Source organism: Salmo trutta, chromosome 2, assembly GCF_901001165.1.
Source record: "Salmo trutta chromosome 2, fSalTru1.1, whole genome shotgun sequence".
Lineage (NCBI taxonomy): Eukaryota > Metazoa > Chordata > Actinopteri > Salmoniformes > Salmonidae > Salmo > Salmo trutta.
In genome coordinates, this window is record NC_042958.1 from 40,415,511 (window position 1) to 40,436,076 (window position 20,566).

The 20,566-nt window shown below is 40.2% G+C and overlaps 1 protein-coding gene across 1 annotated transcript in view; it reads left to right on the plus strand.

Annotated features, from left to right (window-relative positions):
- Positions 1 to 20,566, plus strand: part of nid1a (nidogen 1a) — a 57,160-nt gene that overhangs the window by 18,174 nt on the left and 18,420 nt on the right. Inside the window, exons 9-14 of the mRNA XM_029701887.1 lie at positions 1,135 to 1,277; positions 1,459 to 1,549; positions 2,139 to 2,279; positions 11,241 to 11,369; positions 12,029 to 12,172; positions 19,522 to 19,641. Coding sequence (XP_029557747.1) covers positions 1,135 to 1,277; positions 1,459 to 1,549; positions 2,139 to 2,279; positions 11,241 to 11,369; positions 12,029 to 12,172; positions 19,522 to 19,641 — 768 coding nt within the window. The remainder of the gene's footprint in view (positions 1 to 1,134; positions 1,278 to 1,458; positions 1,550 to 2,138; positions 2,280 to 11,240; positions 11,370 to 12,028; positions 12,173 to 19,521; positions 19,642 to 20,566) is intronic.

Below are 20,566 nucleotides of genomic sequence, written 5' to 3' on the forward strand. Positions count from 1 at the left end.
GCACCTCGGGGGGTTGTGCTATATGGCCAATATACCACGGCTAAGGGCCGTGTCCAGGTACTCCGTGTTGCATTGTGGGAAAGAACAGCACTTAGTCAGACCTTATTGCTTAAATATACAACGATGTTTGATAAAACTAGGCTCTGCATCCAATATGATTCTGAATGCATTCTAAACAGGATTCTAAACAGGATTCTAAACAGGATTAAACATAGAAGTAAATATCTATTCATAGGTTTCACCTCCGTCACTCGGTCACGTCTTGCCATTGTTATGAACGTTCTCAAGCCGTCCTCTCCCGGCGGCGCCATAGTGGTGCCCTACAGTGATAAGCCCAGTCATTCTGGACAGAGGCTAACTACTGTTTAGTCTAAATTACACTATAGTGCCTGGAAATACCATAATATTGCTAAAGTAATCAATTATTTAATAGGAAACTACTTTGCCAGCATTATCATATCATAAAATTGACTTTAGACAGATGGCAATGTTGTCATCAGCTAGCAAAGTTTGTAAAAAATAAACTAGCGATGATAACGTCAGCTAGCTAAAATCTGGGGGCCTCCCCTCAATCTTAGCTAGCTAGCTAACATTATACTGCATCTAAAGTCAATCTGGTGACATCAAAATTATGACAAAGTTTCCCCACTAATTATATGTCTCCTTTTGAATGTTATTGTATTTCCAAGCCACTGTAATGAACTTTTGATGAAATCTTCATCAGCGCTCATTGACGATGCATTGAGTAGAATGCTCAGTCTGGCATTAGTCAAAAAAACAAACGTTCAAAACACTAGTGTGAGGACACATGCAATCCATGAAAAGGCTCAGTGCTGTGTTTATGTTACTTGGTGTCTGTCCCATCAGTGATCATGTCGTGTGTCTCCTGATCTCAGCCTGGTGTCTTTCCTCCTGTAGTGATCACAGCTTCGTCTGAGCCTGGTGTCTCTCCTCCTGTAGTGATCACATCTTCCTCTGAGCCTGGTGTCTCTCTCCTCCTGTAGTGATCACATCTTCCTCTGAGCCTGGTGTCTCTCCTTCTGTAGTGATCACATCTTCCTCTGAGCCTGGTGTCTCTCTCCTCCTGTAGTGATCACATCTTCCTCTGAGCCTGGTGTCTCTCTCCTCCTGTAGTGATCACATCTTCCTCTACAAGGGACTACACTGTGAGTCTGGATGATGGCTCTGCTGAGACCAGGACGTACCAGTGGAGACAGACCATCACCTTCCAGAGCTGTCCACATGACGAGGCCGCAAGGGCAGTGCTGCCCACACAGGTACACATCAATCAATCAATCAATCAATCAATCAATCATACTAGACTGAGTTACAAACCACTGCCACTGTGCCCAAGACCAAGGCACTTAGCGAGGACAAAATGCTCTCCATCCAACAGCTGACCGTGTGTGTGTGTGTGTGTGTGTGTGTGTGTGTGTGTGTGTGAGATATCTTTTACAGATGCTGAGCGTGGACCAGGTGTTTGTGATGTACGACTCCAACAACGAGCTGATCCGATACGCCATGAGCAACAAGATCGGTGATGTCAACGGTGAGGTCACTTCCTGTCTGAGGTTATTCTTGTCTCTCTGATTGGTCTGATTTCACTTCCTTCCTTCTTCCTGTTTAGACTGATGTAAATTCCTCCTCCCTAATTGATAGGTCTTTCTGTTGGTCTTCTTTTGTCTTATTTGTCGACGGTTTCTAGTAGTAGTCGTTTCCTCCGTCCTGTTTTAGACGGATATTCCTAATTGAGAGCCTTCTGGTTTTGTCGATTGTTTCTGGTAGTGCCAGTTTTGGAGAAGTAGAAACAATCACCTACAATATAATATGAAACATTGTCTAAATGTGTGTTAACGTAGTTCTGGGATATTAAACCAGCACTTCCCAAACTCGTGCCTGATCATTTTGTGCCTTAACACTACACATCTGATTTTAAATAATCAATGTGTACACCTTGGGGTCCACAGGACCGAGTTTGGGAAACGCTGTATTAAACTGTACTGGTTGTGTTTCTGTCCAGGAGGCCAGCAGGAAGAGGATAATGCTGTATTAAACTGTACTGGTTGTGTTTCTGTCCAGGCGCCCAGCAGGAAGAGGAGAATGCTGTATTAAACTGTACTGGTTGTGTTTCTGTCCAGGAGGCCAGCAGAAAGAGGAGAATTCCTGTTTCACTGGGAGACACGGCTGTGACACCAACGCTGTCTGTAGACCCGAACAGGGAACACAGTTCACCTGCCAGTGTACTGCTGGCTTCACTGGAGATGGACGCTCCTGTTACGGTATGTTATGGGGACTGCTTGTGACGGTACGGCTGTCTGGAGTACTCATAATACACAGAGGGGATCAGTACCAGGTCGGAACAATCACATCATTAGTAGCATCTTTTGGTGGCTAAGTAAGCTCTAGTCAGTATTTTTTTAGTAGCTAAGTGAAGCTCTAGTCAGTATTTTTTTTGGTAGCTAAATGAAACTAGTCAGTATTTTTTGGTGGCTAAATGAAACTCTAGTCAGTATCTTTTGGTGGCTAAATGAAACTCTAGTCTGTATTTTTTTGGTAGCTAAATGAAACTCTAGTCAGTATCTTTTGGTGGCTAAATGAAGCTCTAGTACTGTGCTGTGCTCTGTACTGTGCTGTACTCTGTACTGTGCTGTGCTGTACCCTGTACTGTGTTGTACTGTGGTCCTGGTTGAGAGCCCATCCTGTCAACAAATCCTGTCCCTTCACTGTCTGACTCCCAGACCAAATACTCAATCATAGGTTGATTACAGGACCATTTCCACACTACTCCCTAGGTCCCACCCTTGATATCTTGGGGTTTCAGGGCTCATTTCAGAGTTCACAAACAGTATGATGTACAGGAAGGAATAGTCCCTTCACAGAGAGCAGAGAGAGGGGGGGGGGGTTCTATTTTGGGCTTGGAGTTGGGTTAGGATATGTTTTTGTCTTTGGAGTTGGGAAAGTCTTGGGACAGGATTAGGAGGGGGGGAGGAACAGTTTTAGGATGACAGTAAAGTACTCTCGGGCACACAGAGGTTAAAATGAGAACCCTACTCCCCTAGTCCACATAGAGAGGACTTCTTATTTTGTCTTGTGACAGGCTTGGGGTGGGGTTGGAAAAGGGAGGGGTTGGGTTGGGACGGGGTAGGAACAGTTTTGAGACGAGGGGAAAGGAAGTGCTCTTAGCCACAGAAAGAAAAGGCAGGATGCTTGGCAGACACAGGAAAGATTGTATCTCTAAACACATTTAGTAATTAGGAAACCGGTCTGATTCAGTCACTGTCCATCCAGTGAACTACAGTCCTTCTGTTATCCAGATACTGTACAGAACACCAGTGAACTACAGTCCCTCTGTTATCCAGATACTGTACAGAACACCAGTGAACTACAGTCCCTCTGTTATCCAGATACTGTACAGAACACCAGTGAACTACAGTCCCTCTGTTATCCAGATACTGTACAGAACACCAGTGAACTACAGTCCCTCTGTTATCCAGATACTGTACAGAACACCAGTGAACTACTGTGACGTAGAAGTCCGTCACTGGCCGCGGGCAGCATTTGGTACTTTAAAGCACTCACACATTCATCACTCCTCCCTGCTCCATTATCAGATAAGTTAACAATGTGGGTTGACACACAAGTTAACTTTTCTCTATCTTAGTACATACATTTCACACTTACGTCAGTAACCGGTTATGGTATAAAGAAATAAACAGACAGTGTTCATATTTAATATAAGCAATATTTATTATACTTAGATGTTATGGATGAGCGCTTTGTTCTGTTCCTCTCTCTCCATCTCTGTAGCTTCCGGCTATGCTGGATAAGGACCCGAGCTAAGGGAATTGGGCTTACTTTGTAGTGCCTGTCCGGAATGGCTCATTAATGTAAATGGGCATGTTGGTTGACACTGTCAGTAGTGATGTCATTTTGTAAATGTTATATTGTGATGTTGTTTCATAAAGTGTTGCAATGTATATATTTTGGTATGTGTAGATAAATGGAAACTGTAGGTTGAATAGGTAATTGCTTAATTAATTAGTGTTAATTGTTCTGAGGGGAGGGGCTACCCCTACAAAAGGAGCCTCTCTTTCAGTTCATTGAGAGGCATTTTGGATTGAGCTGTGGGTGGGGCAGCTTTGTTTTTAAGCTGTCCCATAAGGTATACGTTTGATGGCAGTACTGTTGTTTTTGTTCCGGAATCACTATGTAAATAAACACCTTTGCACAGAAGAACTTTTGCGGCTCCGCCATCTTTTTATTTTTTATAGAGGTTAGGTTTTCCAGTTTAGCCTTCTGGCCTACTCTACGTGACAACTACAGTCCCTCTGTTATCCAGATACTGTACAGAACACCAGTGAACTACAGTCCCTCTGTTATCCAGATACTGTACAGAACACCAGTGAACTACAGTCCCTCTACTATCCAGATACTGTACAGAACACCAGTGAACTACAGTCCCTCTGTTATCCAGATACTGTACAGAACACCAGTGAACTACAGTCCCTCTACTATCAGATACTGTACAGAACACCAGTGAACTACAGTCCCTCTACTATCCAGATACTGTACAGAACACCAGTGAACTACAGTCCCTCTGTTATCCAGATACTGTACAGAACACCAGTGCACTACAGTCCCTCTGTTATCCAGATACTGTACAGAACACCAGTGAACTACAGTCCCTCTGTTATCCAGATACTGTACAGAACACCAGTGAACTACAGTCCCTCTGTTATCCAGATACTGTACAGAACACCAGTGAACTACAGTCCCTCTGTTATCCAGATACTGTACAGAACACCAGTGAACTACAGTCCCTCTGTTATCCAGATCTGTACAGAACACCAGTGAACTACAGTCCCTCTGTTATCCAGATACTGTACAGAACACCAGTGAACTACAGTCCCTCTGTTATCCAGATACTGTACAGAACACCAGTGAACTACAGTCCCTCTGTTATCCAGATACTGTACAGAACACCAGGAACTACAGTCCCTCTGTTATCCAGATACTGTACAGAGCACCAGTGAACTACAGTCCCTCTGTTATCCAGATACTGTACAGAACACCAGTGAACTACAGTCCCTCTGTTATCCAGATACTGTACAGAACACCAGTGAACTACAGTCCCTCTACTATCAGATACTGTACAGAACACCAGTGAACTACAGTCCCTCTGTTATCCAGATACTGTACAGAACACCAGTGAACTACAGTCCCTCTGTTATCCAGATACTGTACAGAACACCAGTGAACTACAGTCCCTCGTTATCCAGATACTGTACAGAACCAGTGACCCGTCCTACTATCCAGATACTGTACAGAACACCAGTGAACTACAGTCCCTCTGTTATCCAGATACTGTACAGAACACCAGTGAACTACAGTCCCTCTGTTATCCAGATACTGTACAGAACACCAGTGCACTACAGTCCCTCTGTTATCCAGATACTGTACAGAACACCAGTGAACTACAGTCCCTCTGTTATCCAGATACTGTACAGAACACCAGTGAACTACAGTCCCTCTGTTATCCAGATACTGTACAGAACACCAGTGAACTACAGTCCCTCTGTTATCCAGATACTGTACAGAACACCAGTGAACTACAGTCCCTCTGTTATCCAGATACTTATGTCGTGACGTTGTATTAGTTAATGTGACGACTGCTGCTCATCGAATGATTAACGGTTTATAATTGCGTGATTAAATGACTTAAGCAATGAATCAAGCAATTATTAACTCATTAACCTGGGGCACCATGGGAACATTGTTTTGATTGAGTTTCTATTTCCCAAATTAACTCAAAGGATATCAGAATATCGATTACAACAGTCGCTAAATTAATCAATTTCCTCTACAGTCTCATAATCTGAACATCGTACAATCCGGGAATCTGCACGGACCCGGGCTTTACCACTGAATTTACCACACCAATCTTAGTTGATTATTTATTTACTAGCAAGCTAAAATGATGATAAAAATACACATACACAAAACACAGTCTAGCTATTGATTAGGACTTAGTATAACGGGCCAACACACTATGGCGCTTGTAACCCAAATGGGGATTTAAGGAGAGAGAAACAAAGGAAGTACACGAGAGAAATATACATTTGGGTTCATTTATCAGCCATGCTTATTTAACTAGCCTTGCCCCGAACTGCCGCTCTTATGGGTCAGAATATAATGATGTAATTACGTGTTGGAGGTCTCAGGTGGGAAGCTCCGCGTGGGTCGTTTAGGCTTCTAAATGACGCACTTCTCCGGCGCAACTCTCTGGTTGTCCTCACGATGTCAGTGTCCTTCTTGGCTAAATGGTCTGATCCCTCACCCTTGATCTGAAAGGGGTCTTCTGAGGACAGACAGCTCTGTAGCTCAGAGCTCACAGCTTCGGCCCGAACGGGGTCGATACCACGATTCAATGGAGAGTGGAGGCTGGGTGGTTCGGCTTGAATTCACCCGCTTAGACACAGCTACTCGTCCGTAGCTCGTGTAGAAAAATATTTCTTTGTCTTCAACCTTGTGTTTCGTTTTGGGGTTCGTCGACTTTGTTAGACCTTAGCTGCAGCTTGGGGTCAATTAGTCTCCTATGTTAATTCTTCACTCTCCTGTCTTATACTCTCGGGTCAGAAGTGGGTGTAACCGCCTTTAGGGCAATTCTCTGGGCGGACCAAGTAAAGGGGCAAGGCTTTGGCTCTACTAAAAATCCAATTTTAGACACTAACTTCACATTTCATCTTTACCAAAACATTCTGTTTGATTCGGATATTTTCTACACAACGTACAATGTATAAACATCAGGCATATACTGGGAAAACTCTTAAAGGTACAATGTTTTCATAATAACGTCATCTCTTAACCTTTAAAAAACAATACAAAGTTACATTCATTTTAATATTCCACCTCTCGTCATGACCACCATTGTGGCTGACGGAAACCATTGTTCCAAAGTCCCTTTATTGCATGTTTAATGTTCTGAGGCCAGTTCTCCATTGTTAGGACAAAGGAATTTCTCTGTGGCCTAAGTTTTATTATGGGCATGAGGTGTCATAAAACCCCCACATCTTCAGATCCCTAGATCTCCTCCTCTGTTGGGGGTTTGGGAGATAATCTGTAGGGTGGTGGTCTCCTGTACCCTGACCTGATCAGGACAGTCATGACAGTGTACAGAACACCAGTGAACTACAGTCCCTCTGTTATCCAGATACTGTACAGAACACCAGTGAACTACAGTCCCTCTGTTATCCAGATACTGTACAGAACACCAGTGAACTACAGTCCCTCTACTATCCAGATACTGTACAGAACACCAGTGAACTACAGTCCCTCTACTATCCAGATACTGTACAGAACACCAGTGAACTACAGTCCCTCTACTATCCAGATACTGTACAGAACACCAGTGCATGAAAAACCTTACAACATACTGGATTGTACCCACTTTGACTGGTCTAATATGTTCCTAAATATTTTGCTCTGCGTCTTGGGATTTTAGTTTGGCAGCACGCCTATAAAGATATTCCCCAGATAATACATTGTACGAGGTTCATTGTCATTTTTACATGTAATAACTTATATTTATTATAGTCATTATAGTCATTATAGTTTTATAGTCATTATAGCCATTATAGCTATATAGTCATTATAGTTATAATAGTTATAATAGCCATTATAGCCATTATAGTCATTATAGTTATATAGACATTACAGTCATTATAGTTATATAGTCATTATAGTTATATAGTCATTACAATCATTATAGTTTTATAGTTTTTATAGTCATTATAGTCATTATAGTTATATAGTCATTATAGTCAATATAGTTATATAGTCATTATAGTCGTTATATAATCATTATAGTCACTATAGTTATATAGTCATTATAGTCACTATAGTTATATAGTCATTATAGTCTCTATAGTTATATAGTCATTAGAGTCGTAGAGTCGTAGAGTCGTAGAGTCGTAGAGTCGTAGAGTCGTAGAGTCGTAGAGTCGTAGAGTCGTAGAGTCATTATAGTTATATAGTTAGTATAGCTATATAGTCAATATAGTCATACAGTTATATAGTCATTATAGTCGTTATATAGTCATTATAGTCTATAGTCTATATAGTCATATAGTCATTAGTCATATAGATAATAGTCATTAGTCATTATAGTCATTAGTCATTATAGTTTTATAGTCATTATAGTCACTATAGTTATATAGTCATTATAATTATATTGTCATTATAATTAGTATAGTTATTATAGTCATTATAGTTACATAGTCGTTAGTCATTATAGTCATTATATTTATTATAGTCAGTCATTATAGTCATTATAGTTATTATAGTTATAGTCATTATAGTTATGTAGTCAATATAGTCATTATAGTCATTATAGTCATTAGTCATTATAGTTTTATAGTCATTATAGTCACTATAGTTATATAGTCATTATAATTATATTGTCATTATAATTAGTATAGTTATTATAGTCATTATAGTTACATAGTCGTTATAGTCATTATAGTCATTATATTTATTATAGTCAGTCATTATAGTCATTATAGTTATTATAGTTATAGTCATTATTGTCATTATAGTTATGTAGTCAATATAGTCATTATAGTCATTAGTCATTATAGTTTTATAGTCATTATAGTCACTATAGTTATATAGTCATTATAGTTATATTGTCATTATAATTAGTATAGTTATTATAGTCACATAGTTGTTATAGTCATTATGGTTATTATAGTCATAGTCATTATAGTTATTATAGTTATAGTCATTATTGTCATTATAGTTATGTAGTCAATATAGTCATTATAGTTATGTAGTCAATATAGTCATTATAGTTATGTAGTCAATATAGTCAATATAGTCATTATAGTCATTATAGTCATTAGTCATTATAGTTTTATAGTCATTATAGTCACTATAGTTATATAGTCATAATAGTTATATTGTCATTATAATTAGTATAGTTATTATAGTCACATGGTCGTTATAGTCATTATGGTTATTATAGTCATTATAGTCATTATAGCTATTATAGTTATAGTCATTATTGTCATTATAGTTATGTAGTCAATATAGTCAATATAGTCAATATAGTCATTATAGTCATTATAGTCATTATAGTCATATATTCATTATAGTTATTATAGTCATTATAGTTATATAGGTCATAGTTATATAGGTCATAGTCATTATAGTCGTCATAGTCATTATAGTCATTATAGTTATTATAGTTATTATAGTTAGTCATTATTGTCATTATAGTTATGTAGTCAATATAGTCATTATAGTTATGTAGTCATTACAGTCATTATAGTTATATAGTTATATATTCATTATAGTCATTAGTTATTATAGTTATTATAGTTATTAGTTATTATAGTCATTATAGTCATTATAGTCATTATAGTCATTATAGTCATTATAGTCATTATAGTCATTATAGTTTTATAGTCATTATAGTCTTATAGTCATTATAGTTTTATAGTTATTATAGTTATATAGTCATTCCATTATTATAGTTATGTAGTTATATATTCATTATAGTTATATAGTCATTATTGTCATTATAGTCATATAGTTATATAGTCATTATAGTCATTATAGTCATTATAGTTATATAGTCAATATAGTCAATATAGTTATATAGTTATATAGTCAATATAGTCATTATAGTTATATAGTTATATAGTCATTATAGTTAATATAGTCATTATAGTCACTATAGTTATATAGTCATTATAGTCACTATAGTTATATAGTCATTATAGTCATATAGTTATATAGTCATTATAGTCATTATAGTCATTATAGTCATTATAGTCATTATAGTCTATATAGTCAGTCATTATAGTCATTAGTCATTATAGTTTTATAGTCATTATAGTCACTATTGTTTTATAGTCGTTATAGTCACTATTGTTTTATAGTCATTATAGTCATTATATTTATTATAGTCATAGTCATTATTGTCATTATAGTTATGTAGTCAATATAGTCATTATAGTCATTAGTCATTATAGTTTTATAGTCATTATAGTTATATTGTCATTATAATTAGTATAGTTATTATAGTCACATAGTTGTTATAGTCATTATAGTCATTATGGTTATTATAGTCATAGTCATTATAGTTATTATAGTCATTATTGTCATTATAGTTATGTAGTCAATATAGTCATTATAGTTATGTAGTCAATATAGTCATTATAGTCATTATAGTCATTATAGTCATTATAGTCATTATAGTCATTATAGTCATTATAGTCATTATAGTCATTATAGTCATTATAGTCATTATAGTCATTATAGTCACTATAGTTATATAGTCATAATAGTTATATTGTCATTATAATTAGTATAGTTATTATAGTCACATAGTTGTTATAGTCATTATAGTTATTATAGTTATATAGTCATATAGTTATATAGTTATTATAGTCATTATAGTTATATAGTTATTATAGTCATTATAGTTATTTAGCTATATAGTCATTATAGTCATTATAGTTATATAGCCATTATCATTATATAGCCATTATCGTTATATAGCCATTATAGTTATATAGTCATTATAGTTATATAGTCATTATAGTTATATAGGTATTATAGTTCTATAGTCATTATAGTTATATAGTTATTATAGTCATTATAGTCATTAAAGTCATTATAGTTATATAGTTATATAGTCATTATTGTTACTATAGTCACTATAGTTATATAGTTATATAGTTATTATAGTCATTATAGTTATATAGTCATTATAGTTATAATAGTCATTATAGTTATTATAGCTGTTATAGTCATATAGTTATATAGTCATTATAGTTATATAGTTATAGTCATTACAGTTATATAGTCATTATAGTCATTACAGTTATAGTCATTATAGTCATCATTATAGTTATTATAGTCATTATAGTTATATAGTCATTATAGTTGTATAGTCATTATAGTTATTATATTTATTATTGTCATTACAGTCATTATAGTTATTATAGTCTGTAGTATAGCGTAGTATCTGAAGGTCGACATACCGTCCTGTGTCACTTTTCTACCATACTTGGCAAAGATACAAACCCCTCAGATTGAACAGACGGACAGTCATTTTTCTGTTTGTGTTTGTTCCTGTCAGACATTGCTTAGTGTAGAGAGACCTCTCAGATCTGAACAGTCGTGTGTATCTTTCTGTTTATGTTAATGCTTGTGTTTGTGTTTGTTCCTGTCAGATATTGATGAGTGTAGAAAAACCCCTCAGATCTGTGGAGAACACTCAGTCTGCAACAACCAGCCCGGAACCTTCCGCTGTGAGTGTAACAATGGATATCAGTTCGCCAGCGACGGGCACACCTGCATAGGTACACTTTGTGTGTGTATGTGTGTCTCCCTCTTTCTCTGTCTTTCTCTTTCTGTCTCTCAACCCCTCTTTCTCTTTCTCTCTGTTTCTTATTCTTGTACTCTCTCCCTCTCTCTCTCTCTCTCTCAAACTCTCTCTTTCTCTCAAACTCTGTCTCGCTCTCTCTTTCTCTCAAACTCTCTCTGCCTCGCTCTCCTTCTCTCGCTCTCATTCTCTCTCGCTCTCTCGCTCTCTCGCTCTCTCGCTCGCTCTCTCTCTTCTGGCTGCTTTATATTCTGGGGTTAAACACTGCCATATGAGGGAAATAAAAACAGAACAGATGAAAGCATGTGAGCTCACTTCTCAGCAACAGACAGACATGGTTGGTTTTACACAGGCAGCCCAATTCAGATTTTTTACAGTAATTATTCTTTTGACCAATCAGATCATCTCTCTTGTCAATAATTGGGCAACAGATAAGAATTGGGCTGCCTGTGTAAACGCAGCCTGTGTCAGAATCTAGGCCTAAATGTTGCAAGAAAAACTACTAACATACTAACATCTGAAATATTTCCTGTCTTGATGATGACACCCCTATCCTTTCCAGGAGTTGATTGATTGATTGATAGATTGATTGACTGACCGACTTGCTGATTGATTGTTTAATCTCCCCTTCCCCAGGAGTGGACCGTCCCGTGGACCACTGCGCGGCCGGCAGCCATGACTGTGACATCACGGAGCGCGCTCACTGCAGCTACAGTGGAGGATCCTCTTATATCTGTTCCTGTTTGCCTGGGTTCCAGGGAAACGGACGGGTCTGCCAAGGTAATGCTGTGTGTGTGTGTGTGTGTGTGTGTGTAACAGATGGGATTGTACTTCATAACTCTCTAGCGTTGTGTGTGAGACCAGTAACCGAAAGGTTGCTAGATGGAGACCTGGTCTGGACTTTCCCCCGTGGTAGCACCAACGGAAACCCCTACACACCTCCCCAAACACTCTCGCGACCACCCCGTGAGAGCCCTCTGTTGCCATGAAATGGTGGGGTCATGATGAGCTAACCAGGGAAGGCCTAGCACCACGGGAAACGCAGGAGAGTCAATGAGGAAGAGACTGATTTTCTCCTCGTGACCCCCCTGCGTCACCATGGCCAGGGAGATGGTGGCTTCCCTGATTAGCCCGGACCCTAATGGTCAACTATCCAGAGCATGTACCGGGAAAGGTCTAACCACAGGAATAATGGGGATCCCAAAACTAAGGGCTAACGCTCTGTCGATAAAATTCCCAGCTGCGCCTGAATCGACAAGCGCCTAATGCTGGGAATGCGGGGAAAACTCAGGAAAACAAACAGGTACAAACAGGTGGACAAGAGAGGACTCTGGATGAGAGTGGTGCAGACTCACCTGGGGTGACATCAGAGTGCCCTGCCTGCTGCCTCAACTCCCAGAGGGACCAACCCGGCACCGACCAGCAGTGTGCCCTCTGCGGTCACAGATGGTGCACGTGACGGCCCCTCCTCCAGCCTCCCTAAGCGCAGCCCCTCCCAGCTCCATGGGCACCGGAGCAGGGGTGCTGGAAGATGGAACCGACAGAGCCCTCTCTGGACGTCCGCGGGTGACCAGCAGGTTATCCAACCGGATGGATAGATCCACCAGTTGGTCAAAGGTGATGGTGGCATCCCTGCAGGCCAACTCCCATGCTACCGTCCCATCATACTCCCTGGGAAGGGAGTGAGGCATCCCACTGGAACTGGATCCAGGATGGACGGGTAGAGGTAACCCCGGTTGCGCTGGTCGAGGCGCTGGAGAGACTTCCTGTCTCTCCCAGCGGTCCATGGTCTGGACAACGCTATCCATCGTGGCACCGAGATGTTGCAGCATTGCCGCGTGTTCCCGGATGCGCTCCTCGACTCCTCTGCCCGAGGTACCTGCTCCTGCTGACTCCATGGGTGGTATGAAATTCTGTCACGGTGAGCGCTACTGGTGGAGAAGTCAGATGCAGGAGAGCAGAGAGTTGTGAACAGGCGCACACTTTATTTGGGTAGAGGCAACAAAACAGACAGACACCACTGCGTCAAAACCTCCAGCCAAAGGATAAAGTGCAATGCGTGAAACAGTCCCAACAAATGAGCAAATGAACAATAAACAACCTTCGTGAAATACCACAGGAAAATACGGGAAAAAACCCAGCCTAGCGCGTACACACGAAACACGTAACAATACAATTTCACACAAAGACATGGAGGGGAACAGAGGAATAAATACATGCAGTGTGATTAGGGAATGAAAACCAGGTGTGCAGGGAACAAGACAAAACAAATGGAACAATGGAAAAATGGAGCGGCGATGGCTAGAAAGCCGGTGACGTCGACCGCCGAACGCCGCCCGAACAAGGAGAGGGACTGACTTCGGTGGAAGTCGTGACAGGTCTGATGCTTTAATATTTTTATAATTAGGCCCATTTAATTTTGTCTGGCTTGCCGTTCCAAATAATATTTAATATTATTTGCAGGTCGCTAGGTGTAGGGCAGGCCATAATCAAACAGGTAAACTAGGATATGACTAAAGAGTTAATCAGGGTGAATTTTCCACAAATAGACAGGTATTTACCTTTCCATGGTACCAAGAGTTTATCTATTTTGCTAACTTTCTATGAAAATGTATTGTAGTGAGATCATTTGTTTCGGGATATGAATACAGAGTATGTCCACATCCTCGTCAGATCATTTTATTGGTAAACTACACGGTAATGTAAAATTTGTATTGTTTAGTGATCCAATACATAATATAGTACACTGATCATAATTTGGTTGTAATCCAGAGAGGTTAGAAAAAGTATCTAGATCCTCTGAGGCCGTGGATCCAAGTTGTGGATTTAAAAGTAACATGAATCATCAGCGTACAATGACACCTTTGTTTTTAAACCCTGGATTTCTAACCCCTTAATATTATTGTTGGGTCTGATTTTAACAGCTAACATTTCAATGGCCATAATAAATAGATATGCCGATAGTGGACAACCTTGTTTTACTCCTCTTGACAGTTTTAAACTTTCTGAGATGTAGCCATTATTTACTATTTTACACCTAGGGTTAATATACATAACTTTAACCCAATATATAAGAGATTCTCCAAAACTGAAATGTTCCAGACATTTAAAGTCTTTTCAAAAGTCAGCTATGAATACTGGTTGGTTGGTTTCCCAGCCACGTAAATACTGATTATCTTTTCTTATTACCTGCTCAGCCATTACAAATATAACTGGCTATAATTATTTCACCATTTGCCATAATGAGATAGACGTTTCAACTCTACTTATCATGATATACAGTATGTTTGTAGACTTACCATTAGAAAATACCATAAAGATTGAGTATATAGCTGTACCATGATAGCTGTACCATGATAAACCTCCCCCCATCCCGATTTGGGTTGTGGTCCCAGTGACTGGCAGACCACCCCAAGGGCCCCTGAGAGACGAGGACACGTCCTTCAAAAAGAGCCCACAGTGTCACCCAGAGAACAGAAGCAGATCAACCGCCAAAAGCATTTCCAAAGGCCTCACATCGATTGTATTATATACAGTTATTTAAAAAAGATATATACAGCGCTAGTCAAAAGTTTGGACACACCTACTCATTCAAGGGTTTTACTTTATTTTTGCTATTTTCTACATTGTAGAATAATAGTGATGACATAAACTTTGAAATAACACATATGGAATCATGTAGTAACCAAAAAAAGTGTTAAACAAATATAAATATATGTTTTATATTTGAGATTCTTCAAAGTAGCCAGACTTTGCCTTGATGACAGCTTTGCACACTCTTGGCATTCTTTCATCCAGCTTCATGAGGTAGTCACCTGGAATGCATTTCAATTAACAGCTGTGCCTTGTTAAATGTTAATTTGTGGAATTGATTTTCTTCTTAATGCGTTTGAGCCAATCAGTTGTGTTGTGACAACGTCTTCCCTGTGGCTCAGTTGGTAGAGCATGGTGTTTGCAACGCCAGGGTTGTGGGTTCGATTCCAACGGGGGGCCAGTACAAAAAAAATTAAAATAAAATAAGATGCATGAAATTAAATATATGCATTCACTACTGTAAGTTGCTCTGGATAAGAGCGTCTGCTAAATGACTAAAATGTAAATGTAAAAATGTAGGGGTGGTATACAGAAGATAGCCCTATTTGGTAAAAGACCAAGTCCATATTATGGCAAGAACAGCTCAAATAAGCAAAGATAATTGAGTCTATCATTACTTTAAGACATGAAGGCCAGTCAATATGTACAATTTCATGAAGTTTGAAAGGTTCTTCAAGTGCAGTCACAAAAACCATCAAGCGCTATGATGAAACTGGCCCTCATTTTGCATACAAAAAAAATATGTAATCTATTTTAGAATAAGGCTGTAATCTAACGTAACAAAATGTGGAAAAGTCAAGGGGTCTGAATACTTTCCATATGTACTGTATATATTATTTATATTTTTACCCCCAAAAAGTTTTAAACCTACTCTGAAGGTTTTGAGAAACATAGGTAAAATCACATACGTTTCTATACTCTCATCCCCTTTGAACGAGCTCAACCAAAACAAAACTCATCTCCAAAGTGGCACAGCGTTCTAAGGCACTGCATCTCAGTGCTAGAGGTGTCATTACAGACACCCTGGTTTTGATTCCAGGCTGTATCACAACCAGCCGTGATTGGGAAGTCCCATACGGCGGCACACAATTGGCCCAGTGTCGTCTGGGTTAGGGTTTGGTCATGGTAGGCCTTCATTGTAAATAAGAATTTGTTTTTAACTGACTTGCCTAGTTAAATAAAGGTTGAATAACATACATACATACATACATACATACATACATACATACATACATACATACATACATACATACATACGTATACAAAGCAAATGGACGACCGAAATCCGGAGCAGAGACCATATGTGTCTTTGTCTTTTCAAAAGCCTCCTGGCGGTCGGGGCTCCAACGGACAATGACTTTCAGACTGGTAAAATCTGTAAGTGACGCAACAACCTGGGCAAAGTTGTTGCAAAAAAGCCCAGTAGTAGCTAGCCATTCCCAAGAATCAGCAAAGTTCCTTGTGAGAAGCTAGCATTGATGGCCTCCACTTTTGTCAGGACCGGTTGGAATTTACGTTTAAGTCATTTAGCAGACGCTCTTATCCAGAGAGACTTACAGGAGCAATTAGGGTTAAGTGCCTTGCTGAAGGCACATTGACAGATTTTTCACCTTGTCAGCTCGGGGATTTGAACCAGCAACCTTTTGGTTACTGGCCCAACACTCTTAATTGCTATGTCACCTTTTTCCTTCAGAGACAAGTGTGCCAAAAAGACATCTAGGTTTTCTAGATTCTCAAGTTACTCAGCTGTCCCAGAGGCACAGGGTGTATTGGGCTTTCCTCGTGCTCTTGAGGAAGACTATAGTTAATGGTGACAGCAGTGGCAGAACAGCACTACCGGTTTCCACTGACTTTTCCACCCGATCGTAGCGGGTGAAGTATGATTTCAACACATTGACATGACACAGCCAGGTTTTCTTCCTGCAATAAAATCAGGACTTGTTCACCCACATCAAAAGTTTCGATCGTATCAAACTTTCATTTTCATTTGCACCTTCTCCAGATTCTCACTGCCAAACTCTAAGGCGTGAAAAGCACTAATGTACTCCAACAGATTTGTTTTTGTGTTTAAGGTGTCACCCTACAACAACCTCTCTCTCAGACAGCTCTAAAGGACCTCTGACATGATGTCAAACACGAGCTCATTAGGAAAATTACGGCTCCCAGTATTGTTAAGGCCCTGGTGAAATTCTTCTAAAAGTTTTGACTTCCGTTGTTAGTGTAATCAGACCAAAGTTCGAATTTCATGTCAAAGGTTTTCCAGCAAATGCTACAAAAAAATCACTGTCATTCGTGTGAACAAAAGACGGAGAAAAGGGGGGAGGAGGGCGGGTTCCTTGTAAGAATTTGCCAACAAGTAGGTAAACCACCACTACCCTCCATATTATTGGCCAACGTGCAGCCATTGGAAAACAAACTGGATGATCTACGATTAAGATTATCCTACCAACGGGACATTAAAAACTGTAATATCTTATGTTTCATCGAGACGTGGCTAAATGACGACACAGATAATATAGTTCTGGCTGGCTTCTCCGTGCATCGGCAGGACAGAGCAGCTACTTCTGGTAAGACGAAGGGTGGGGGTGTGTGTCTATTTGTCAATAACAGCTGGTGAGCGATGTCTAATATTAAAGAAGTCTCGAGGTATTGCTCGCCTGAGGTAGAGTACCTCATGATAAGCTGTAGACCACACTATCTACCAAGAGAGTTCTCATCTATATTATTTTTAGCCACCACAAACCGAGGCTGGCACTAAGACCACACTCAACCAGCTGTATATGGCCATAAGCAAACAAGAAAATACTCATCCAGAGGCGGTGCTCCTAGAGTATACCACCTCAGTCACTGGCTTCATCAATAAGTGCATCGACGACGTCATCCCCACAGTGACCGTACGTACATTTCCCAACCAGAAGCCATGGATTACAGGCGTCATCCGCACCGAGCTAAAGGCTAGAGCTGCCGCTTTCAAGGAGCGGGACACTAATCTGGACACTTATAAGACATCCCGCTATGCCCACAGACGAATCATCAATCAGGCAAAGCGTCAATACAGGACGAAAATTGAATCATACTACATCGGCTCTGACTCACGTCAGATGTGGCAGAGCTTGAAAACTATTACGAACTACAAAGGGAAACCCAGTCACGAGCTGCCCAGTGGCGCAAGCCTACCAGAGGAGCTAAATGTCTTTTATGCTCGCTTCAAGGCAAGCAACACGGAAACATGCATGAGCGCACCAGCTGTTCTGTACGACTGTGTGATCACGCTCTCCGTAGCCGATGTAAGCAAGACCTTTAAACAGGTCAACATTCACAAAGCCGCGGGGCCAGACGGATTTCCAGGATGTCTGGCCCCGCATGCGCGGACCAACTGGCAAGTGTCTTCACTGACATTTTCAACCTCTCCCTGACCGAGCCTGTAATACCTATGTGTTTCAAGCAGACCCCCATAGTCCCTGTGCCCAAGAAGGCAAAGTTAACCTGCCTAAATTATTACTGACCCGTAGCACTCACGTCGGTAGTCATGAAGTGCTTAGAATGACTGGTCATGGCTCACATCAACACCATCATGCTGGAAACCCTAGACCCAATTCGCATACCGCCCCAACAGATCCACAGATGACGCAATCTCAATCACACTCCACACTGCCCTTTACCATCTGCTCACATTGAGGGAGAGGTTGTTGTGCTGGCACCACACTTCCAGGTCTCTGACCTTCCTATAGGCTTTTGTCTGGATGCAGGATGTCCTGACTGGATTCGGAGTGCTTCCAGCTTCATCTCTCTTGGTCGAATAGAATGTTCACATTGTTGTTGTTTGTCTGCATCCTCATCTTGTCTTTCCCTGTGCTCCAACTCCAACCAAATAATGTCACTCAAACAGAAGGGTGAACTAACAAAGAGTCACTGACCACAACCAAACAAAACAGGTAGGGTTTTAGGATGGATTCTGAAAGACACTCATGGGGGTGTCCACTGAAAGTTGACTAGCAACAACAACTGGGACCTAAAAGGGACCCACCATGAGCTGGGACCTAAAAGGGACTCACCATGAGCTGGGACCTAAAAGGGACCAACCATGAGCGCCCACTAAATTTGCCCAACAGGCAAAAAAAATAATAATGTGCCACCAATCAGTGCGCAGCATATGCTAACGTGCTAACGTGCTAGCCTCTAAATATAAATGGAACAATCAAAGCCTGTAACACTATATAGTACAATACTAAACCTAAATACCCCATTTCATATTGTTAAGTTCAAACGAATACAATATAAAACTACCTGACACCATTCAAACCTTGGACTTCATCTTTACGCCTCTCCTCTTGGTAATTTATTTCCTTCACAGAGCGGGCTCCCTTTTCTCTCCCTTCCTCCCTTCCTCCATCCCTCCCTCCATTCCAGGAAATATATGTTTTAAACTTGTATGAACTAGATTTTATTGTGTCAAAGGATAATTATTGTGTGTGGAGCTATTGATAACATGTAATGTCACCTTATTTGAAATAAAGCCTTCTCGTCCCCTGTAGATATTGATGAGTGCCAGTCTGCCAGGTGCCACCAGGAGGCTGTGTGTTATAACACCCAGGGGTCCTTTACCTGCCAGTGCAGGCCAGGTTACCACGGTGACGGCTTCTACTGCTCCTCAGGTACGTTTCTGTGGAATGGAAGGCCATCATGGTTGCCTGTCAGGTAAAGACCTGACTTGCTCTGAAGTCACTAAACGTTTTCTTCATATTCTGACCCTTTCAGTTAAAACATGACCCTTATCCATTACAGAATGTTTACAGAATGTTTACAGAATGTTTACAGAAGGGCTTGAACAGTAATGGGGTAATGTTCCATAGCAACACTCCCTTCTTCCTCCCCCAACATAGCCTTTACTGTTCCCACAGAGGGATGAGTAGATAACAAACCCAGTAAAACAGACCCAGACCTACTGCGTCACCAGCCACTGATGTTCAGCTGTACCCCAGGGGTCACTAGCTCATAGCTGCCTGCCTTAACTCTCTTAGTAATAAATACATTTCACTTTGGCTACAGTGGATACTTTGTAAAAACGAGACACACAATCTCTCTCTCTCGCTCTCTCTTTTCCAAAGCACATTCTTATCATTATCCAGCATCATTCTTCCAGTATTCCAATATTTCTACTTTGCACATTCACCTACTGCAAATCTACCATTCCAGTGTTTTACTTGCTATATTGTATTTACTTTGCCACCATGGCCTTTTTTACCTTTACCTCCCTTATCTCACCTAATTTGCTCACATTGTGTATATAGACTTGTTTTTGTACTGTATTATTGACTGTATGTTTGTTTTACTCCATGTGTAACTCTGTGTTGTTGTATGTGTCGAACTGCTTTGCTTTATCTTGTAAATGAGAACTTGTTCTCAACTTGCCTACCTGGTTAAACAAAGGTAAAATAAATTATTGGAAAAGAAAACACATTCCTGCTTTGGAGAGAGAGATGGAGGGGGGAGGGGGAGAGAGAAAGAGCTGGGGGGAGGGGGAGAGAGAGAGAGATGGAGAGAGAGGGAGAGAGAGAGAGGGAGGGAGATAATTAAAAC